Here is a 23,590-nt window from a genome sequence, read left to right on the forward strand (position 1 = left end):
AAGCAGTGAGAGAATGAGTGAATGAGCACATGAGTCTGTGGGTGGAGGAAGTGGGTCTTCCCCATGTTCTGAGCTGTGATGGGACCTGGCACAGGATGGGTTAGGCCCAGGGCCCCTGTCTCAGTGTCACATAGGGCAGGGTCACTCTCCCCACCATGATGCCATCGGGTACGAGTCTCAGCTTCCTTGTGTTATCTTGCTCCATCCTCCCGGACACTGTGAAGGGGGTGTTGTGATTCTCCCCACTCCACAGATGTGGACACAGAGGCTGGAGATGTGAAGGAACTCGTTCTGGGTCACACAGTAGAACCGTCTGGCCTGGTGGAGATGCCACCGTAGCCAGGTGGCATGAAGATCCAAGTTCTGCCCTCAGCCCACTGTGTGACCACACCGAGTCTGCATTTCCTGGGGATGGCACCAGGGATGGCTGCCAGCTGAAGGAGGGCCCACCCCTCCACACACAGCCCCATCCTGCCACTTCCCATCTACAGATCGGGACAGCCAGGACATGGTAAGGCCCCGTGAGATCCAGAGGTGCTCTGGGGCTCCCTAGGTTGCTGATCCATGCAGAGCTTCTCCCTGGCTCCTTCTGTCAGAGCCCAAAGATCCCTGTACTTTGGAATATTGGGGAATGCCTATGTACACGATTAGATAATTAGTTACATGCTCCTCAGGTGCCATTAAGAAAATGACACTCCAAGGCTGTGTGTACTTCACACAGGCCATTACTTCTCATCCATGCACAGGAAAGCAGCCCCAGAGGACCTGCCAGGGCTGCCCTGCCCGAGCCACCCACCGGCATGGGGATCCTGGAGAGCTCCCGACCGATGCAGTTCTTCATGATGCTCCAGAGGTTAAGGCTGTAGTTGGGCTTGTTGGGGATGCGGACTCGCCTCTTGACTTTGGATGAACCCTTGGGCACGAGCGAGGCACCATCTAGTACCTGCCACAGAAGTGGGGACACCCCCGTCAGCAGAGGCCAGAGCGCCCCCTCAGCTTCCAGGTATCTGCCCTCCACCCTGAGAACTGGCACACTGCTCGTGAAGGGCAGGGTGGCGCTCCTGGACTGGGGCATGGGCCTGCCTGCCGGCCCTTACAGTGCTCCCTCTCACTTACATTGTCTGCTGAGCTCCAGTCCACAGAACTTGTCCCCGTGCTACCTTCAGTTTTTCTGCAGGAAACACAAAGCGGGAGGCAAGTTACTGATGAATCCCGAGGCCTCCTTGGGACCTGGCCCATCCTCTCTCTAGACAGCATCGTTTTCATTGCTAGTAAATGTCCTGGTCACTGCCGTCTGTTCTGTGTATAGACAGACACCGCGTAACAACATTTCATTGGCGGATAGTGTATATGACAGTGGTCCCATAAGACTATCATACTATATTTTTAATATACCTTTTCTATGTTTAGATGCACAAATCCTTAACCACTGTGTCACAATTGCCTACAATATTCAGTACAGTCGCATGTTGTACAGGTTTGTAGCCCAGGAGCAATAGGCTGTGCCATATAGCCCAGGTGTGTGGAGGCCCTATCAGCTAGGTTTGTGTAAATGAGGCTCACACAACAATGAAATCCCATCTGGAGCAAGACAGATTATTGATTTTTTGAGACAGGGTCTCTCTGTTGCCTAGGATAGAGTGCAGTAGCATCACCATGGCTCACTGTAGCCTCGACCTCCCTGGGCTCAAGCGACCCTCCCACCTCAGTCTCCCAAGTAGCTAGGACTGCAGGCCTGTACCACCACCCCTGGCTAGTTTTTGTATTTTTTGTAGAGAAAGGGTTTTGCCATGTTGCCCAGGCTGGTCTCGAACTCTTGTATTCAAGCAATCCTTTTACCCTTGGCCTCCCAAAGTGCTGGGAGCCAGTGGGCCTGGCCAAAGCAAGATTTAAAGGAAAGAAAACCCCAAGTAAACAAGTAGATAGCTGGTGAAAAGACCAGATGCAGCCTAAGACCAGGGTGGGGGAGGCTCTGCCCAGATGCAGCCACCTTACCTGTCTTCCTTGGCCTCAGTGATCACGGTGATGAAGGATGTAGAGTCTTCCATGGCATCAAAGTACTCGGTATCTTCATCTTCCTCACTGTCCTCTCCTTTGGGAGTCAAGAGGCTTCCTAGAGACATAGGCAGAGCTTTAGTTTGTAACTTCACAAAAGGCTCATCTTGCCTCCCTAAGTCCAGAGCCAAGGGCTCCCTCAACCCCCATCTGGCCTCACTCTCCTCCTGCTTCAGTCACCTGGGCAGCCCTGGGCCGCAGCCACCCTTGCTCCCTCTGCTAGAATCATGTGCTTTCAACACATTCATTGCACAGGGGCCTCTTTCTGGAAGCCCCCACCCCCCCGCCCCCGATCTCCCAGCATGTGGGTCAGTCTTTCTGTGGCCCAGCTTCCCTTTCTGTTGGACCCCTGTCCACGATCCCCATGACCCCCAACCCAAGGCTAGGTGGGTGGCCACCTGGCACCAGGACACCCCTGTCACACAAGGGACAGCTGGGCTCATTAAACTTAACTCTTGAGAATGTGAACCTAGGTGCAGAGAAACTGTTGCCAGTGGGTGATGGGCACGGGAGATACAAAGCACAAAAAGGCAGTCCAGAGTTGGCCAAGCCCAGCCCACACATGGACACAGCCAGGGATATGCATGTGGGGGAGCAGAAGTTGTATATGCAGAGCCAGCTGGCAGAAGGTCACGGGACAGCCCTGCCCTGGCCGCCCAGGCACTGACCCTCAATGAAGCTCTTAGAGGGGTTGGCCGGCCGGCCGGGGGCGCTGCGGAAGGCCCGCTCGAGGCTGTTGTGCTGCTTGGCCAGCTGCTCAATGGTTTCCTCCAAGTGCACGCGCTGCTCCTGCTCATACTGCAGTGCCCGCTGCCATTTCCGGCTGTGTATCTCTGCTAGTTCCAGGAAGTCCCTGCAGGCCTGGGGAGGGAGGGGTGGCGGTATGAGACCCTGGCCTCCGGCAGGGGTCCATCTGTCAAAGGCATGTGAACCAGAGCAACTCCATCTTCAACAGGAGCTGGGTAAGATGAGGCTGAAACCTACTGGGCTGCATTCCCAGACACTAAGGCATTCTAAGTCACAGGATGAGATACAAAATACAGGTCATAAAGACCTTGCTGCTAAAACAAGTTGCAGTAAAGGAGCCAGCCAAAACCCATCAAAACCAAAATGGTGACGAGAGTGGCCTCTGGTTGTCCTCACTGTTACACTCCCACCAGCGCCATGACAGTTTACGAATGCCATGGCAACATCAGGAAGTTACCCTCTATGGTCTAAAAAGGGGGGCATGAATACTCTACCCCTTGTTTAGCACATCATCAAGAAATAACCATAAAAATAGGCAACAAGCAGCCCTAGGGGCTGCTGTGTCTATGGAGTAGCCATTCTTTTGTTCCTTTACTTTCTTAACTCTCACTTTGCACTGCAGACTCGCCCTGATTCTTTCTTGTGCGAGATCCAAGAACCCTCTTGTGGGGTCTGGATCAGGACCCCTTTCCTACAACACATCTGCTCCCCCCACCCCCCCGCCATTCCCTGTGAGGACTAAGCTCTGATATTTTTTATCTTGCCCAAATTCCTATGTAAGGCGTCTGGGGAGTCATGCCCTAAAAACCATAAATTCTCATCAGATGGGTTTTATTTAACCCTATATATCGTGACTTACTTTCCAACCTGACTGGCATAACATTACGAGTCAAGGAAGACAAAGTATTTTATCCCAAAACATGCTTCTTGGCCATATTTTGAAGTGGCCCTGCAAAGCTGTCCTTTGTGCGGGAAAACGTGTATCTGTAAAGAATCCCTATTCACATAGATCGTTTTCTTCCAGGCTCTGCCAATCCTGAAGAGATTGAGTTTTAGCACCTTTTTGAAGTTCTGATTAGGAAACATCTGTCATCTATTGTCTCTAAGGGGAGCCACTATAAGACTGAAAAAGAACCTTGGTCTCCACAATCTTTTATCTTAACCTGAACATTTCCTTTCTATTGATCCCAGGTCTTTAGATGACTCAACCAAGTGCCAACCAGAAAATGTTTAAATTAACCCATAGCCCGGAAGGCCCCTCCCCACCTTGCTTTTGAGTTGTCCTGCCTTTCTGAACCAAACCAATGTATTTCTTAAATGTATTTGATTTCTGCCTCATGCCTCCCTAAAATGTATAAAACCAAGCTGCACCCCGACCACCTTGGGCACATGTTCTCAGGGCCTCCCAAGAGCTATGTCATGGCCGTAGTCACTCATATTTGGCTCAGAATAAATCTTTTCAAATATTTTGCAGAGTCTGTTTCTGTTGACACCTGCAGTGAAGAAGGCCCTGGGGGCTGTCTAGCTTCCCCCTCTGCTGGGATGGTAACAAACATGCTCACTGCCCGCTTTGGCCTCCATGGGGATGTGGGAACCATAGCCGCCTCAGAGCCCACCCAGCAACCAGCACTCACCCTGGTTGGCCTCCCATGGTCAGGATGCCAGTTGGGGAGCAGCAAAGCCAGATGCCACGGGTGTGCACGCTGCCTCCCCAGCAGCAGCTCGCCTGGAGCTGAGGTGGCTGCTATTGCTCATCAAGGCAGGGGCTGAGCTCTCTGCAGCCACATCCTCCCTGCAGTGTTAGGCCTTAGGTTTGTCACTGGCCCTTGTCTACCACTGGGCCGGTCCCTGGCCGTGGCACAGAAGGAAGGAAAGCCACGTTCTGCTATCCTACCCAGCTCAGAGAGGTAATTGGTCTTGTCTGGCAGAACTGTGACTGGCACTTTCTACCAAGCTACCTCAGAATCTGAATCACATAACTGCTTTTAAGGTTTTCCCTTCAAGCTTGTGGTCTACTAAGACATCCAGATTCTTTTCAGCTTCCCAGGTCCATAGGTGGTTGCACCACACAGTTTTGAAGCAGGGGATGGTCGTTCTGCCATCATTACAGTGGAAAGGATGGCTCAGGCTTCAGCTGTCCATGGAGGCCAGTGAGATCCAATCTAGGAACCTCTGAATTTGCCCTTTCTGGACACATTCTTTAACCCAGTAGGAAGGGATGTTTCCTTGGCCCACAGCTGCATCAGTGGCCCCAGCTGCCACTCCCCAGCACTCCCTCCCCACCCAACTGCCCCAGCTGACCTGGAGCACCCACTGAGCTCCATGCACATTGCAGGCTGTCCCACCCCAAAGGAGGAAGATGGGCACACCAGTCCTCACCTGTGACACAGAGATAAGGCAGCTGTTGAGGAAATATCAGGAGGTGATGTGGCAGGCAGGGCGAGGGAGCACTCAACAGATATGTCTTGTGGATCACCTCCCGCATCTGCCCCGGCACCTGGTGCCCAGGCCCATGACCGCTAACTCCCACCACTCCTCAGACCTCTGCAGCATCGCTCCCCCAGGAAATGGCCTGCTCCCTCAGTCATGCCCACTCAGACGCCTGCCCACTGGGTTGGTCTCTCCAGCGACTGTGCCAGGAATGGCCCTGAATCAGCAGCTGCTCCCAGATATTTGCTGCCGAATGACACCTACCAGGGGGGTGGGACTGACAGCAGTGGGAGCGAGCTGGGGGTGTCCTGAGGTGGCCTCAGGAGAGGATGGACCAGCACCTCCAAGGGTGGGAGGCTCCCCAAGGCTCTGCATTGGGGCACCCTGCCTGGGGGCTCAGCAGTCTCGCCCACCCCACAGGGAGAGCCCGAGCTCTGGTGGCCAGCCTGGCTTGGTGGAAAGGGTCCCCAGCCCAGCCCGCCCCTGCTCCAGAGCGCTGGCTGCACAGCCTGCTCCAGGGATGCCATTCCTTGAACAAGCCCTCCTCTGAGCACCTTCCCTTCCCCATCTCCCTCACAGCACCACGCAGGGTGGGCAGGGCAAGGCGTGCCTCCTTATCCTGGGGATGTGGAAATGGGGCCTAGAGATGCGGCATGGTCTGCCCAAGGAAGCCAGCAGAGTGTGGTGGCCAGGGGCGCACTATCAGGAGTTGGAAAACCTGGGTTCCAGCAGAAGCCCCTTGGCCCCTCTGAGCCCACGTCCTCTCTGTGAAACAGACAGTGGTGCCCGACAGATGCTGTGCCCACAAGCTGCCCTGTCTCTGCTCACCCAGCAAAATTCTCCAGGTGGGAGGAATGCAATCACCCCCATTGGACAGATGAAGGTCTCCTCCCCGCAGGTTGAGGCAGGGAGAAAGGTCTCCTCGAGGAAGGAAAGAAACCTCCTTATCTCATGCGCGTCATCCTGATGATGTGTGAGACTGAGTCCAGGATGTTGAAGGTCTGGGCTATTTTGAGTTTATGGGTCTATAAGGCTGTCCCTTGGGTGTGGGGCTACAGTCACTGTCCATCATGCAATTTGTAGACCCCATAGTGGGTCTGGGAGGGTCCTGGGAGACCCGGCTCCAGGCCTGACTCCACTGCTCCCTGGCTTGTGACTGGGAGCCGAGCCTTTCACCACCTGGGGTCCTACAGTGGCCTTCCTGCTTCACCCACAGCCCTGTCCCTCACTGCTGTAGGCCTTAGAGTGAGGACCCTGAAAACAGACTCAGAGACAGTGCATCTCAGCAGCCAGACCAGACGGCACCTCTTTGTTGGTTTTCTGCCAGTGGATGTAAGGGCGGTGGTGGAGGTGGGGGCACAGTATCCCTCTAGGTGCCTCAGGAATGTTCCAGACCCTTACAGAAGCCCCGTGAGGTGGGTAGACAGAGACTCCCACCCCATCCCAAGACAGCAAAGCTGGCTCTGAGGGCACCCAGCAAGGAGGTGGCAGAGCCAGATCCAGAACCCAGGTCCTGAACTGAGAGCTTGCTGTACCTCCTGCCTGGCTGCAGCTCCCACGAGACCCTCCTCCCCACATTGCCCTAAGCTTGGCCCACTGCTTCGTCAAGTTAGTCTTGGTTCCAGCCACCTGTTCATGGCTCCCTGACGCTGCTGCCCTCCTGCCCCTGTGCCACCGGTCGGCTGTGACCCTGGCCCATGCAGGTCTCCAGGCTCTGTTGAGCTGGTCTCATGGCAGGTACAGAGTGCAAGTCAGGAAGCGCACCCTCATCTCCCTGGGTGCCACTTCAGGGAAGTCCCCTGCATCCTGAGACTGAGGGCCAGGGAGAAGGGGCTAATTAGGTCAGCACAGGGTGAACAGGATGGGATCTCAGGTCTGTCTGGCCCCAGGACCACCTCCACACAAGGCACGATCCCCACGCCTGCCTGATGCGAGCAGGGGTGCAGAGGCCAGGGCTGTGCTGTGCATGGTGAGAGTGAATGGGTGCTTCATGGTTTTCTGAGTTCTTACCTATCTGGGTGCACAAGGCCTCTGCACCCGCCCTCCCTCATCCCTGCACCATCGCTTCCTGCCAATCTTCTACAGCCCCCAGAATCGTCCTCTTTGTCCACGAGTTCTCACATAGTTGGGTGCTTTGTTTTCATATACCTCATGTCATTTACAGCAAGACTTACAAAAGAGCTATACAACAGCAGTTTAAAATACTAGCCAAAGGTCATGGTAAGAATTCCCACAAACTCACATCTGAGAGTGCCTGGGCTTCCCAGCAGCAAAAGCAAAGAGGGAAAGATGACAAGAGAACAAAGATGAATTAGGCCCCCTACCTCCTACCTTTGCTGTTCACAGGGGCTCCAGTACTTTAGAAATGACCATTTTCTCCTTCAAGGGAAAATGGAGGATTTGTTGTTTTTTCCAGAGATCCAGGCAGCTGACAGCCTCTCATAGACACGGTTTCCAATCCTCTCCAGCCTCATCTCCTGGGGCTCCATTCCTTCCCAGGGACCTGAGTGTGGCCCACCAGGTCTTCTTGCTTTTCCCTGGCTCAAATCCAAACCCACCTGCTGATTCTGGTGCCAGCCCCACCTCCCTCACACCTCAGGCCCACTGTGAGGCAGGCCATTGCAGGCATTCTTACAAGCACTGAAATAGATTTTTTAAAAATATAGTGTGCATGACCGAGGAGGAAATGAAGGCTCAGGGTGACTGAGGGACTCGCCCAAGGCCATGAGGAGGTGTGTGTAGGGCCAGGATCCAAGTCCCTGAGCATCTCACCTGCATGTCTCCCAGGACACGGAACCAGTGCTGTTACGGTTTACTTTGTAAGGCTAAGTCTTGATTGCTGTCTGGGACCCCCTTGAGGGCAGGGATGTTGTGGGATCCCAGAGCCTTCCTGGTGTGGAGTTAGGTTCCTGGGAGATACTAACAAGGCTGCCTGGGAATAACCCTGTCCAAGCAACAGAGCCCAGCCCTAGCCTCAGAGAGAAGGGGTGGCCTCCCAGCACCCTTAGCCCCAGCTGAGGACTTTGTTCACACAGCCAGGGTTGCTGGCTAATAACTTGGCTGTGAGTGACCTCGGTCCCCCTCAAGGCTACCAAAGGGCCGGCTGGCATCGTGCAGCAGGGAGACAGGAAGTCCCCGGGACAGCTGGGCTTCATCTGGGTACATGTGCCTAGGCTGGGCACATGCAGGTCATAGAGTGTCACAGTCACCTAAAAGCGGGACAGGGTGAAAGCTGCTGTGTGCTAATATCAAAGGCCTTATGTGTCTGCACCCAAGGCCTTTGCCATCACAGCAGATGAGCTGCCCTGGTCACCCTGTGGATGCAGAGAGCCTGTCCACCTCCTCCAGCCCGGATGCACCCACCTGGTGTCCATCCCCGACTCCCAGGGTCTCCTCTGCTGCTGCCAGCCTTCTCCAGGCCCCATCCTGGCTGTGCTGTGGGGAGAGGCAGGCGCCTGGCGTGGCCCTGCTGTTCTCAGAATGCTGAGCTGGGCTGTGTGCTGTGCGCTCAATAAGCTGGATTAGGCTTGGGGCCCAGCAGAGGGGCTGGCAGGGGGAGGTTCCCAGGGGCCCAGGGGGGGCCTGGCTGACCCAGCCCAGGCCTGAACGTGGTCTCATTTCTCTGAGGCTCTGTGACAACTCTACCTGGGGCCAGGGGACTCATGCTCAGCTGTAAGCGGGAGGAGAGACAGGCTGACCTGAAGCCCCTGCCCACACATTTGTGTCCTGCATTGTTTCAGGGGAGGGGAGTGAGGGGTCCTAGTGGGAGCTGGAGGTGGTGCCTGGGCCCGCATGGGTGCTACCCCACTGCCCACCCTGGGACAGGCCTGTAATCTCCTGGCGCCCTCCTGGGCTTCTACAGAGTCCCTGATTCTGTGACCTGTCAGGTTGATTGTCCTCAGCGTGGGGACAGAGTTCCAGTCTCCCAGGCCTGCCCCTTCCACCTACCCCTAAGTGCTGCACAGAGGGTTCTGGTGAGAGGGGTGTTGGGGGTGTGGGTGCTCTGAGATGCAGGGCCCCTGAGCAGTGTGGTCCTGTCTCCATGGGGAGGGCAGGGAGCCTGTTGAGTTGCCCCCAAGCAGAGTGAGAACCACAAAGCTCGACAGACAAGGGTGGGGGGTCTCCACCCTGGGGTAGCCCCACCTGGGGAGTCCAGGCCCTGCTTGCCCACCAGGGACTCTCCCTACTGAGAAGTCCGGCCTGGGGAAGAAGGCTGTAAGGGCTGCCCACCCAGGGGAAACCAAGTCAGGGGCCATGCCATGTGAGGTCTGAGCGGGGGTTGCTGCTGGTCACTGGTGCCCCATGGGACAGACATTGAGCGTCTCTGACCTGGAAACCTTTGCCCAGATGTACCCCAGGAAAAGGAGGACAAACTCTAATCGCTTTTGCTGTTCCTAATCTTAATCCTGACAGCGATCTCACTGCTCCCTGGGACAGGCGGGAGAGCAAGGTGTGAGGTCAGCTAGCCTGGGTCCCCTGTGTGTGACCTAGGGCAGCCTCTGAAGCTCTCGGGAGCATGCAGAGCCAGGACCCTGTCTGGCCTTCAGTGACTGCCTGGAAACTTCCCTCCTAGACAGGGATGTGAGGGAGGCACCAGAGGCCTGCTAGGCATTGACGTGGGCAGCCATTGGGCTCATGGAGGAGGTGGGGAGATTGGTCAAATGCCCAGATGGTCCAGGCTGGGCGACTGGCTCCAGCCATTAGCACACGCAGGAGGTCGCAGCACCCCTGGTGCAGGGATAATGGGAGAAAGTGCGGCTGGTCCAGGACCTGCCAGGCATCTGACGTGTCTGCCCTCCAGCTCTGGGCTCCCAGGTGGGCGGCCGGAGGACCCTCTGCTCTCCTGGTTTCTAGGGCCAAGTCTACCCACCCTCCACGCTGATCCTCACATCCCTTGTTGCCACAGACTCTGCCTCTCACCAGCCTGTGGTTCTGAAGGTGATGAGTGGTGAGATCACGGAGAGTCATGGTCTCCCTGAGCCCCTCTGCATGGCCAGGGGACTCACTGGAGTAACAGGACCTTGCCTCCCCTGCCATTGAGGAGTGGTGGGCTGGCCTCACCTATTTTTTTTGAGGCAGAGTCTTGCTCTTGCCCAGGTTGGAGGGCAGTGGTGCCATCTCAGCTCACTGCAACCTCTGCCTCCCAGGCTCAAATGATTCTTGTGCCTCAGCCTTCTGAGTAGCTGGGACTACAGGCGCCTGCCACCACACCTGGCTAGTTTTTGTATTTTTAGTAGAGATAGGGTTTCACCATGTTGGCCAGGCTGGTCTCAAACTCCTGACCTCAAGTAATCTGCCCGCCTCGGCCTCCCAAAGTACTGGGATTACAGGCGTGAGCCACCGTGCCTGGCCTGGCTTCACTTTACACAGGATGAAACCCAAGCTCAGCAGGTGCCTCATAAAGGCAGGAAGGAACTGCACTGTGATTCTGGTCTTAAGTGTCTAAGACCCAGACTGGGGACCTGTGGAGCCACAAGGGGAAGTGCTGGGCTCCCCCAGGGATCCCTTTGGCCCAGCCAAGCTGTCATGCTGTGTCTCCATCACCTGCCTGCCCCCCCGAGGCTGAGCTCCCAGGGCCTGCTCCTCACAGGAGCCCTTGGCACAGGCTGGTAGCACACAGGGGCCTCAGCCCTTCCCAGTCCCCACCGCGGGTCGATCAGAGTGTCTCCTTGATGTGACTCACTCTCGGCACTGGTGAAGCAGCTTTCCACTCCAATTAAAACTTTAAAATAGCCTCTCCACATTCAAAATAGTTTGTCACTCACACACAGGAACCAACACCATCTGGCTTCCAGTTTGCCAACTGATTTTAGACAAACCTGGAATCTATTTTTACCCATCTCCCCAGGTCCTGGATGAGCAAGCTGTCAGGAGCAGGACGGTGGTCAGCTGGGCAGAAACCTGCCCCACAGGCCCCGGAGGGACAACGGAGAGCAGCTCCGGGCCTCTCACCCCCGCCTGGGTTGGCCTAAGGAGCCCCATGTGGCCTCCTGGGCCATGAGCCAAGCGGGGCCTCAGAGAAACCTCAGCATTTCTGGCAGTGGGGGCCCCTTCCGACAGGGGTCTTTGTTTCTACGATGCCCCACATCAGAAGCCCTGTATGAGGGCCCCAGGTTGCTGTCTCTGTTCCTGTGACCCTCTCCACAGCAGCCCTGCCTACCCCCGGTGCCCACTATGGCTATCTGGTGCCCCCAGTGTCTCCTACTTCCCCCTTGTACTTTGCCCTTGCAGCTGGAGTATCCCCAAGTGGAGTGTGCCCCGAGCCCACTCCATCGAGTGCTGGCTGTGCCGGGTGCCCTTCCTCCTCAGGTTTTCCCATGTTCTTGCCATCAGGATGTCGCAGGCACCCCATACTGCCCAGCCAGCCCTGCGGCAGGCACCAAAGTGTGTCTCCTGAGGGACACTACCTTCCTTGGTAAACCCAGGGACCAAGAGTGTGGCATCTGTCCCATCCAGGCCTGGTAAGCATCTACCCTCTGTTGGCCAGCCCTGCCCTCCCTGCTTTCTGCCTGCACTGGGCACCTTGAGCTAGCTCTGCCCACTCACTAGTTACACAAAACCCACTCCTGGGAAAGACCCTCCTGCATCCTGCAGAACCCGTGTGTGGGCCAAACTGGGCGTCAAACAGCAAGACCCCCATTCTGTAGGGGCCCAGGCCCCCAGCATGGGGTCCTTCCCCATGGCCTCTTCTCTCAACCACACAGCAACTCTGCTGTCCCTGCCTTCAGCTTAGAGCAGCACCGCCCATTCTCATGGGCGCCAGCTCTACTCTCACTGCCCAAGGGCCCCCGCAGGGCCTCAAGCACCTGCCCCTGCCTCGAGGATAGCACATTCTCCAAGCAGCAGAGGGGTCTCGCTAAAATGCACGTGGGATTATTTTATTTGGCCTTGAATCATTGACCTTGGCATTGAGTCACTTGGCATTGAGTCCCTCATTTCAAGTGGGAGCACAACGCTGTCAGCATGAGGTCCCTTGTGACTGGCCTCCTCTTCACTCTCACCTCCCCTCCTGTGGCTCCCAGTACACACTCCAGGGCGCCTGGCACCTGTGCCTCTGCTCAGCCCCCAGCCTGTGGCCTCTCACCCCATCCCACCTCACTGGCTCTTTCCTCTAAAGGTCTTTTTGCCGCTGACATCCCGTATCACCTATGTGGTTACAGCTCCCACAGGAGGGTGCAGGGCCCACAAGGCTGGGGCTGTGTTCACCCTCACAGCTCAAGGTTCCCAAGTGCCACAGAGGGTCATGTGGTCAGAAGGACCAAGTCCTGGGCCCAGCATGAGTGACCAACTATGAGGAACCTTCCAAGTTCAGGAATGGGGGTCGAGTCAGGTGCAGTCGGTCTGGGCTGGGACCTGCCTGCAGGGACTGGAGGGACAGCAGCAGGAACGAGCCCACAGGCTGCTAAGAAGCAGGATGGAGCCCAGCTGCCGGCCCACCCAGGGGGCTCAGGACTACAGGGGAGAACACGGCCCAGCCTCGCTCTGCTACCCTGGCCTGCAGACGGAACCTGCTCCTGCAGCTTTTTCACTTTGTGGATACTAACACTCCAAGCATGAGCTTGTAATATGTACAAACTCAATCATTTTCCACCTTAAGCCAAGTGACAGAAGCAGTGCCACTGTACAAGGTACACCCTGGTGCTCACGGAGGACGGTGCTGTGAGAGAGAATGTCCCCACCCCATGCCTGGCAGAGCACCTGTGCGCAGGCACGTTATGGTTCAAGACTCATTCTAAAAACCAAAGTCATTTAATAGTGCTACAGGGTTTCTCTTAAATGGCAGGCGAATTCACAGTTACCCAAAACAGTAATTCAAGCAAGGATCTGCTAGGCTGGCTTTTATCAGAGTCAAAAAAATTACCCACTAGGGAATTTTGCCAGACACTAAGCGATTCATTCATTTGCCCCTGTGATTTTTCACAATATTCTCTCCACCCCTCCTCTCTCTCATTTGCCGAGGCTCCCATGTGCTGGGCTCTGAGCCAGGCATAGAGGCCACAGGGCTACAGGGATTGTGAGAGATACTGTGTCCTGCCCTTGCTGGAAGGACAGGGTCAAGATGCTGCAGTAGAAAGATCTGTGAGACTCTGCAGGCCTGCAGGTGGGTGATCAGTGGTGCCAGGACAGGGATGCAGGGTAAGGGTGGACAGGGGAGGTTTTCTGGACCTCCTAACCCCGATCACGGGGAGGGTCAGGTTTATTTCTCTACCATAATGCAGCAGTGTAGCGGGCTCTGGAATCAGGAAGACATGGGCCCGTATCCTTTTCAGCTGGGATCCCGAGCCCCTCAGCCTTGGTCTCCCCATGCGCAAGCCTGCAGAGTGGGCAGGGAAGGTGCATGCAGAATGTTCGGCATGCCACTCAATGCATGGAACACTCATCCCCTTTCCCATCCTGGCTCGCCACTGGCAGGGCCTGTCCCAGCCTCTCATAGCCCAGTCCTTAGGAGCTGGGGCATGGGTGTTGGGGGAACTACCACCAAGGCAGGAAGACGCAACCAGGGACAGGTGGCCTGTGGGGAATGGGTGGGGAGACGCTGCTGGGCCCACCAGGGATGCTCAGGAATCGTGTGAACCCCATACCCTGGTTCTGTCTCATGGCTGAAAACCCAAGAGCCAAGCTGATCTCTCCAGGTTCCCTGAGCGGGAAGGCAAGGAGTCTACTCCCCTTTCCGGGCAGTGGGGCGGCGAGGCCACCACTCACACAATTGGCAAGCCTCGCCCAATGACCGGGTCCTGCCCACAGGCCCACCATGACTGGAGAACTGTCCAGAGGCCCAGGAAGGATAACCGAGTAGGCAGGTGGGAATAACAGAGGGGCTTCAGAGCCAAACTGGTACAGGTCCCCATCCCGGCCGGAGCAGAAAGACCTGTGCACGATGACAGCCCAGAAGGGAAAATATTAATATTTTCCTTCTCTGCCTGGGAGAAAGCCTACTTCCCATTCTGTGTCTGCTGCCTCGGCCCTCTGTAGGCCCAGCCAAGGCTTGCCCTAGCTCCTGCTGGGCTGTGGTCAGTTGGACAGGAATCTGCCTCCCTGCCAACTGGGAACCTTCCCGGGCTCTCCCTAAACTTGGCCTTCAAAAGTGGGCATGTGAGCTGGCGGCCCTGGGTCATCTTAGAACAGGTCACACCGATGAGCACATGCCTGGCAGCCTATCACTTTAAGAGTTTGCTGGACTGCCTGTTCCCTGTGAGTCCCTGTCTGGCACAGGCCTGGGCAGAGATCAGGAGGCAGCTGCTAAGATCTGATGTCAAATGCCCATCAGGCAGGGCTTTCCTAGCTTTGTGATGAGAGAGGGGTTGCCCTGAGTTCACGACGGGGCTACTGACTTACTCAAATGCTGACCCCAGAGGGTCCTTCCAAGGCCCACCACGTGCACCCTCCGAGTCTGGCTAGAAAGAACCCTGCCAGGGCTGGGTGCAGTGACTCACTCCTGTAATTCCAGCACTTTGGCAGGCCGAGGAACATAGATTGCCTGCGGTCGGGAGTTCAAGACCAGCCTGACCAACATGGAGAAACCATGTCTCTACTGAAAATACAAAACTATCCGGGCATGGTGGTGCATGCCTATAATCCCAGCTACTCAGGTGGCTGAGGCAAGAGACTAGCTTGAACCTGGGAGGTCAAGGTTGCGGTGAGCCAAGATCATGCCATTGCACTCCAGCCCAGGCAACAAGAGCAAAACTCTATCTCAAAAAAAAAAAAAAAAAAAAAAAGAAAGAAAGAAAAGAAAGAACCCTGCCAATCAAAATGTCACAAGGCAGAGGGAGGCTGGAGCCCAGTGTGGCGTGCACATGGAAAATGTGGTTACCTGTACAATTTAATGCCATGAAATGCTGTTCTGGGCCAGGTGATCCCTCCGGAAGGGGAGTACAGGGGGGTGCAGGGTACAGGGGTGACCTCGGCAGGCTGAGGCCTGGGGGCTGGGCCTCCACTTCCTCACTGACCTTGTTCAGGTGAGAAAATGGGACTAGAAGGGCTTTGTAAAAGGTAACATCACAGGTAAATGTGAGCCGTGGGCCACTTGGAGTCCTTTATCTAGAGACACAAGATCCACTATGAAACATCACTTGCTGGCACTCCCACAGGGCTACTGTCGGGGACACCCGTGAGTAAGACACTCAGCCTGACCTCAGGGAGCACAAAGCCCAGTGGGGAATGGTTGAAACAATGGATTAAATGCCACGCGGCAGGGTGCCTGGGAGCTGGGGTCCCAGCCAGGAGGAAGGTTGCCCAAAAGAGGCCTTGGAAAGCCATGGTGACGTCCCTGTGGGGTTCTGAAGGATGACAAGGGAGCTGCCAGTACCTGAAGGATGAGGAAGGAGTGTTCTAGAACGTACAGCACTGGCAAAGGCATGGGGGGTTGAAACGCAGTGTCACTGTTCCAGATTCCCAATCCAGAAACCACCTCCGAGCACCTTGTTCCCTCAAACACCTGGGGCCGAAGCCATACCTGATGTGAGGTGAGGATGGCTGCAGCACCCTGCGAGGATCTGTGGGTGCGTGGAATGGGCCTGCACCACTAGCCGTGGGTCCTGGGCTCTCGGGAATCATCCAGAATACCCTCCTCTCTGCCCTTCTAGGATCTGAGGACCTAAAGGCTTATGGTATGTCCTTTCCCAAACTTGAAAGAAATTTAGAACTCACCTGACTTTTCTTTTTTTTTTTTTTTTTTTTTTTGAGACAGTCTCACTCTTTTGCCAGGCTGGAGTGCAGTGGCGTGATCTTGGCTTACTGCAACCTCCATCTCCTGGGTTCAAATGATTCTCCTGCCTCAGCCTCCTGAGTAGCTGGGACTACAAGCATGCACCACCATGTCTGGCTAATTTTTGTTTGTTTTGTTTTTTTGAGACAGGGTCTCACTCTGTTGTTCAGGTTGGAGTGCAGTGGCGCAATCTCGGCTCACCGCAACCTCCGCCTCCTGGGTTCAAGTGAACCTGTCTTAGCCTCCTAAGTAGCTGGGATTACAGGTACGTGCCACCATGCCCAGCTAATTTTTGTATTTTTAGTAGAGACGGGGTTTCACCATGTTGGCCATGCTGGTCTTGAACTCCTGGCCTCAAGTGATCTGCCCACCTCAGTCTCCCAAAATGTTGGGATTATAAGTCACTACACCCAACCACCCTAACTTTTCTCCTGAAACCGGAACAACCCCAGATTCTTTGTGGTCTTAGAGAAAAGTGAAGATGGAGCAGCCAGCCTATCCTTGTAGGAAGAGAGCTGCCTGCCCCAGTGTGCCCTGAAGGACAAAGGACACCCTCCATGTGGGCTTTGTCTGGCCAGCCGTCCCTCATTTTAGGCTCTACTTCTATGATCCGGCTCAATCAGAGCCCACAAGATGGAAAACACACAGCATTTCACCAGGAGGAGGGTCTGCCCTGTCCGAGGAGCCAGTGGCAGTAGAGATTTCCCCAATGCAGGCATGGGCGCTGCTGGGAGCATCCCTGCACACATCACAGTCAGGGCAGGGCTGGGGAGAGGGATGGAGATGCAGTGGGGTCCCCACAGTGGGAGCAGCAGCTCCCTCTCACTGTGAGATCGGGAGAATTGGGGGTGATGATTTCTACCTTGTGGGGACCGCGGTGTGTGGCTTCCATATCCAAGTCCCTGGCTTCCCAGGAGGGGCCCTGGTGGGGCTGCAGCCACGGTTACCACAGAATTTGAAGCTGAAAGGTAAGACACTCCAGGGACTTACAGAGATCTTTGAGGTTGGGATCCTGCCCAGGGTGAAGGTGAGGCTGCCCCGTGTCCTGGCCTTGGCATGTAACCACCGCAGGAGGGGGCCTCTGCAATTCTCCAAGGAGGTCACCCTTACCTCCCTGAGGGAACGAGAGGAAGGCCATCACTTTTCTTGCAGGCCACACAGACCTGGGTTTGCATCTTGGCATGGCCACCTACCAGCTGGGTTATGCTGAGCAGCTCAGGTGACTTCCCTGAGCCTCAGTTTCCACGCTGACACTAACAATCCTTCACAGGTGCTAACCAGGCTGTTGGAAGGAGTAAGTGGTTTGGTACCTGAATAGGCTCCCTGGAAGTTTGGAGGTGGGAGCAGCATGGATGTCCTAGTTACAGAGCCCTGGTCCAACACCTTCTCCTAACAGGTGCTGAAGCCATGGCCCGGCCAGGGGTGGGGACGCATGTGTCCCATGACCTTCAGGCAAGCCGCTGGCTTTGCCTACATGGCTCCTTTGCACACAGTGGGGGCTGAACCCTTGATGTCTGAGAGCTATGTAAACAGCCTTTCCAGAACTGCCCCAGTTCCTGCTAAGCGAGGAGTGGCTGTCAGGAAGGGTCCCCAGGGGAAACACGAGCCTCTGGGCTAGCCTGGGCTACAGGCACAGTCTGTCGGGGCAGCACCGCACTCCTGCCCTCCCTGCCCCTGATTTCACAGCAGGAGCTTGGGGAGGGGCCCTCATGGCAGGCTAACACCAACAGGTTTGGCAGAACCCAGCCCAGGGCACAGCTTCCGTCACTTAGGGCTGACTCTGCCGCCATGTTCCCCGGATGCTGGAGCTGCAGAAAGGAATCGTGACCAACCCCAGGGGGTTGTGCTTCTCATAAAACAATTCATTAGGCACTTAGACTTGGAGCTGTTTTGATGGCTTTGTAAACACAGATGAGCCTCTCATGTCTGATAAAAGACTGTGCAAGACGGCAGCCAGCTGAGACGCTCATTATCTTGGAAAAGCCAAAACTGCTTACTCAAGACAAAGCAGTTTTGGTCTCGGGTGGGGAGGCAGTGCCTGGGAAGCCTCCGGCGGTGGCTTCTAGGAGGGACAGGGAAATACAAACACATTATTATGTCATTCAGTGCTTCCCATGTGTGTGTGTCCCTGGTAGAAGTACAGCATAATCTGGTCTGTGGGCTGTAAGGAGGACACTGGGCCTGAGAGGGTGGACGTAGGAAAACAGTGCAGGTGACAATGGGGCCAACATGCAGGGTGGCCCAGCAGCCTCTCACCATCCTTGGCACATGGGGCCAACTACACCCTACCCCCCAGCACTGTGGGATCTGGGATGGAGAAGGCGCACACATCTGCTGAGCTGAGGCGGGTGGGCACCTGCACGCTGAGTTTCCCAGCAGCCGGGAAGGTGGGCACACCTCGCCCAGCCTCAGGCCCCAGGGTGGGATTCCCAAGGCTGCATTTGGGTACTCCAAGCCTGAGCATATCTGGGCAGGTGTGGGTGGTGGGGTGGCCCTCCCACCCCACAATCATGCTGCCAACAGGCCAGTGAAGCAGGCTTGGGGCAGGTCTTGGATGCCCAGGGTTTAGCCTGGGCTCTTGGCCTGCAGTGAGCTCTAGCCTCTATCTTCCCACCCTGCCCTTGCATTTCTTGTGGGGCCTGGAGCTTGGTCCCAGCTCCCAGTCCGGCCTTGGTCTAACCTCCTAGTTTGGGGGCTGGGTCCCCCAGCTGGAGCTCACCCAGGCACAAGCACTGCCCACTGTCCCCAGCCAGCAAGATGGCTCTCCTGAACCCCCTTCTCTGGACCTCACTTCTTCCTCTGTAGCAGCCTCCATTTCTGCACAGCTCCTCTGCTCTGGTCTCCTTACTCCCACAGCAGGCCACCCCAAGCTCCTAGAACTGCACCCCTGGCCTAGATGTACCACCCTGTGGGACTGTCCTGGGAGGAGGCTGTCGCAGTCAGACTTGTGTCTGGAGGGTAGAGGCCTGGAGGAGCACGCACACTTCTGGGGAACACTCCCCAGACAGAAAGAGGGAAGCAGGGCCAAGCACTATCCTCCTATCACCATCGAGACACCCTCGTGGCTCCCAGTCATAGCCGTGTGGTTTCCAGACCGGGGTGAGCGGCTGACTCCCACGGCGGGGCTGCTTAGTTTACAACTGCGGTTACCCACTTCGTCTACCATCAGGTTGGCACGACCTCCGCAGGCTCAGCTCTGAGGCTTTTCTAGCTCAGGGAGCCCTCGACAGCAGCCCCCACCACACACCCTCCCTTGTTGTGCACGGCGTCTGCTCCCACTGCATCTGGGAAGTGAACCCAGGGAGGAGGAGTAGCAGCCACTGAGGGCCAGTGTGGCAGCTGTGTCCCTACTGTGTGGGCAGAACTGACCCACTGGGCTAGCTACTCAACTTGGGGCCCCGACCTTCCTTATCGAGGCATGAAGTAACTGCAGACTGTACCAGAGTCCACACCCAACTCCAGTTTCCTCCAGACAGTGAAGAAGAATGTCCTTGCCCAACAACGGCCGAGTGAAGGAGATGATTTGAGAACCCGGAAGCTAGCTGGGGGGGGGCGCTGGCTTTGGGAAACACCGTGGAACCGCAGGAAATGGAATGCTGACGCTTCAAGCACCCCTGGTCACCTGCTCAGGGACCCCGGGGCTGGAGCCAGGGAGCCCCGTGCCAGGGCGGTGGTGGGGGCGGGTACTCACGTTGATCATAGCATTGGATGTGATGCGGAAGAGGGTGGCCCGCTCGTTCACCACCTTCAGCTTCTCCCCACTCTCGGATGGGATCTTGAGGCCGTCCAGCTCCGTCAGGGAGCGCTGGAGCGCGGCGCCGTGCTTGGCGATGAGGTCATTGCATGTGCTGAGGTCATCTAACTTCAGGGAAAGATTCTTCAGGGTGTGGTGCAGCTCGTTCTTGTCGGCTGGGGTGGTAGCCTCGTCGTCATCCCCAGAGTCATCTGTGGAAGAAAATAGAGTTGTTATGGTCATTACGAACAGACGTGGTACCAAGAGGTCTGCACAGCCAGGTCAAGCAGGGCAGGGTGGATAGCACCATTCAAAAAACATCACTCCCCGAGATGGTGCCCATTCCTGTTCCTGGCCAGGGTGAGGTGCCTGGCCCAGCTTTCCCAGGGTGGGGTGAGCAAGGGCCCACCTGAGTCAGTGGGAAGGACTGTAAAGAGAGCCCAGCTTGAATGGCAGGGCCAGGACTGGGCTTTGGAGGCCGCAGGACTGCAGGCACCCACCTGCGTGCAGGGCACCAGCTCCCTATGTTGTGGTGTGCAGGGAAGGATGGGCTATGCTGGGTGGCGAGGTGGAGACTGCTCTGTGGGCACAGAGGCCTCTAGAATGGAGCCCAAGCTCCTTTCTCGGTGTCGCAGGCCTACCCCAAGCCAATCCCTCCCACCCAGTCAATCTCACTTTGCTCTCTGATCATGCCCATCCCCCAGCCACACCAGTCTGTCCGCTGTTCCCTGCAAAGGCTTGAGCACTCCTGTTTGGGGCCTTTCCCGCCATGTCCCCACTGCCTGGAACCTTCTCATACCTGCCCCCACCAGAGGTCCCACCCCACCCACCCCTTTGAGGGCCAGCCCAATGCCACCTTCTGTCCAAACTCTGCCAAAAGAACCTGGGAAACATGACAAAACCCTGTCTTCTACAAAAAACAGAAAAATTAGCCAGGCATAGTGGCATATGCTGGTGGTCCCAGCTACCCAGGAGGCTGAGGTGGGAGGATCACCTGAGCCCAGGGAGGTGAAGGCTACAGTGAGCCATGATCGTGCCACTGCACTACAGCCTGTGTAACAGAATGAGACCTTGTTTCAAAAAACAAAACAAAAAAACCCAAAACACAACAACAAACAAAAACAAAGTCTACTAAAAGACCCCATGTCACAGTTGAGGCTCCCCTGTCCCTGCCTTCACCGATCTCCCTGCAGGAACACAGCCATTCTCACTGATGGAATGCCTTCTGTGTACAGACATGCTGTGGCCTCTCAGTGGCCTTGCAGGGTAGGGACCAGATCATCCCCAGGCGACAGATGAGGAAACTGAGGCTCTGAGAAGTGAAGTCATGCCCACGCTGCCTGGCTGGCCACCCTCTTCCTTTTGGGCTGCTGGGGCCTCCATGAGAGGGGCAGGCTGTGCCCTCTGCCAGCTCCCACGCCCCCTCTTACCTCTCTCTCACGCAGCTGCCCAGGGCCCTTTGACCTCCCTTTCCTGCCACCCAGCCTGCATCCAAGGGCATGGGGCTGTGGGTGTCTCTGTGGGGTGGCGCATCACAGTAGGTGGGGCAGGAGGCAGCTGGCCTAGGGCCACAGCACACCAAGAGGCTCACACCACCCCATGAGTCCCAGAGCCTGTAACTGCCAACGGGTTTCTGAAATGCCTTGTTTAGAAATAATCAGCAAAAAACTTTTTTTAGATGAAGAAAATCTGTAACCCAAGATTTAAGATATTTTTGAAAAAGAATGCGTATTGTGAGACAATGTTTCTTCCCACGGCAGGCAAGGTACACGGAGGTGGACATGGCTGAGTCACACATGGTGTCCATGGCAGGGTCAGGCCAGCCAGCTGTATGGGGCCTGAGCCAAGGGGAGCTGAGGAGGGTGCCCACGGCATACCCTGTCCCCCTCTGGCCACAGGGGCCTTGGGCCAGCATCCAGCCAGGAGGCAGGGAGCCTCCCATCACAACGGCAGCCCCCAAATGACAATAACTTGTTATTCAAATGACCGCCTGCCCCTCTCACGGAGGCCCCAGCAGCCCGGAAGGAAGACAGTGGCCAGACAGGCGGCCCGAGCATGGCTTCACCTCTCAGAGTCTCGATTTCCTCATCTATTGCTTGGGGATGGGACAGTCCCTACCCTGGCAAGGCCATTGAGAGGCCACAGTGTGTCTGCACACAGAAGCCCAACTGTGACCCCCAGACATCTGGAGGCCACACCGGCTGGGCCAGGGTCTGGGCCACGGCTCCGTCAGTTGTTGCTCTGGGCCTCACAGTGGAGGTCAGTAGACAGTGACTATTCTTCCCTCCCTGCAGGCAAGAAAATTCAGGTTCCGAGAGGCCAAACCACCAGCTTAGTGCCAGCTATTCAGGGGCAGGGTTGGGATCTGAGTCCAGCTCTGTCTGTTCACAAGTCTTCCTCTCTCTGGATCGGCCTTAGAAAGGCTCTAATGGCTGATGTGTACCACACCTTTCCAGGTGCCAGGCTGTGGGTGAGGCGCTGCCTCAGTTAATGCCTGCAATGACCCGGCGAGGTAGATCTAGGAGCAGAAAGGTGCGTTGAAATTGCCCAGGGCCACGAGGTGAGGGGATTCCTGAGCAGCCAGGCCTCTGGCTTTAGAGCCTGTGCTCTTACCACCTGTGCCTGAGGCACGTGTCATCTCCCCAGGTTCAGTACATCTAATAACCAGAACGGCCAGCCCCCTATCCATCGGAATGGCCACCGGCTCAACACGGGGAGGGCCTCAACGGGGCATGCCCAACGCAGATGCGGGTCAGCCCAAATGTGACCCCTGCTCTGTAAGCAAGAGCTGGTGAGAGGCGCAGTCAGTCTAACCATAAGCATCCTTCCGTGTGGCGGGTGGAAGCAGGTAGCCACATTTCTGTATAACTTGCTTTTCAACAGTACACCTTAGTAAGCAGCCCTTAAGGTCCAAATTCAGGTCCCCAGGGACACAGGGACATGCTGTTCTGGCCTCAAGTCACTGGCCATGTTGTTGGGGCAGGATGGGAAGGCACTTGGGCCAGCGATTACCCACGAGCACAGTCTGTTCTGCAGAGACAGGCGGGGAGAGGTCCCCTCAAAGGGACGGAGAGATCAGGAGAAGGAGGGAGGGTAGGACAAGAGAGGGAACGAGTGAGCGAGTGAATGAATGCTTCGGGGCCCGTCTAGGCCCATGGATTCCTCCCGGGGTTGGCGCGTCACACACAGGAAGGCAGGGTTTGAAGAAGGTGGGGGTAGGGGGTGGGACACAGAGGAGCAGGTTGGAAAGGGGAGAAGGTGAGGGGCTTCTGGCACAGACCAAGGAGCCTGGCCCTTTGTCCTCTGGCAAAAGGGAGCATGTGGCAGTTGACACAGTCCATGGGAAAGACAAGACTGCTGGCAGGTGGAATCACAGGCGGAGAGAGGGACAGAGAGGCCCGGAAGGGGTGGGCTTGGGCAGGAAGGACCCCTGCACCCAGCCCAGGCACACTGATGGTGGCTCCCACCCAGCTCCAAGGCCATGAACGACCTGTCACAGGCACGCTCCCATGCGTACCCACACACGCACCACCCCTCAAGGAAGGTGGCGTCACCCACCTCCCATGTTCTCACAGCAAGATAAGGATGCTGGGACACACACTGAGCACAGGGGTGTGGGCCTCACCCCAAGCCCAGGCAGAGGCAGAGCTGAACAATGAGGGGGCTTGGCCTCCACATTAGTAAACTCTGGCCACCCTGAGTCCAGAGGTCTCAGTTCAGAACCGAGAGAGAATGATCTCCTGTTGTTTTAAGCCACTTGTCTGTGGTAATTTATTATGGCAGCCCCTGGAAATTAAGACAATGGCTTGAAACAACACATTTTTTTTTTTTCCGCTTTTTGAGACAGAGTCTTGTGCTGTCGCCTAGGCTGGAGTGCAGTGGCGCAATCTTGGTTCACTGCATCCTCTACCTCCCAG

At 56.3% G+C, this 23,590-nt stretch overlaps 1 protein-coding gene across 28 annotated transcripts in view; it reads right to left on the minus strand.

The window, feature by feature from the left end:
- OSBP2 (oxysterol binding protein 2) overlaps positions 1-23,590 on the minus strand; it is a 219,976-nt gene that overhangs the window by 17,444 nt on the left and 178,942 nt on the right. For 17 of the 28 annotated variants that reach the window (XR_012418838.1, XM_065522271.1, XM_074003966.1 and 14 more), the window contains 5 exons: positions 19,632-19,885; positions 2,724-2,916; positions 1,996-2,113; positions 1,117-1,171; positions 797-943 (listed from right to left, as the gene is read on the minus strand). Coding sequence is in view for 27 of the 28 variants with exons in the window: in XM_065522271.1 (XP_065378343.1) it covers positions 797-943; positions 1,117-1,171; positions 1,996-2,113; positions 2,724-2,916; positions 19,632-19,885 (767 nt within the window). In the remaining variant the exon portion in view is untranslated. Of the gene's footprint in view, positions 1-796; positions 944-1,116; positions 1,172-1,995; positions 2,114-2,723; positions 2,917-8,595; positions 8,718-19,631; positions 19,886-23,590 lie in introns of those variants that run through there. The other 11 variants (XM_074003985.1, XM_074003981.1, XM_074003983.1 and 8 more) reach the window with 2 other exon arrangements.

This window comes from Macaca fascicularis, chromosome 10, assembly GCF_037993035.2.
Source record: "Macaca fascicularis isolate 582-1 chromosome 10, T2T-MFA8v1.1".
Taxonomy (NCBI): Eukaryota; Metazoa; Chordata; class Mammalia; order Primates; family Cercopithecidae; genus Macaca; species Macaca fascicularis.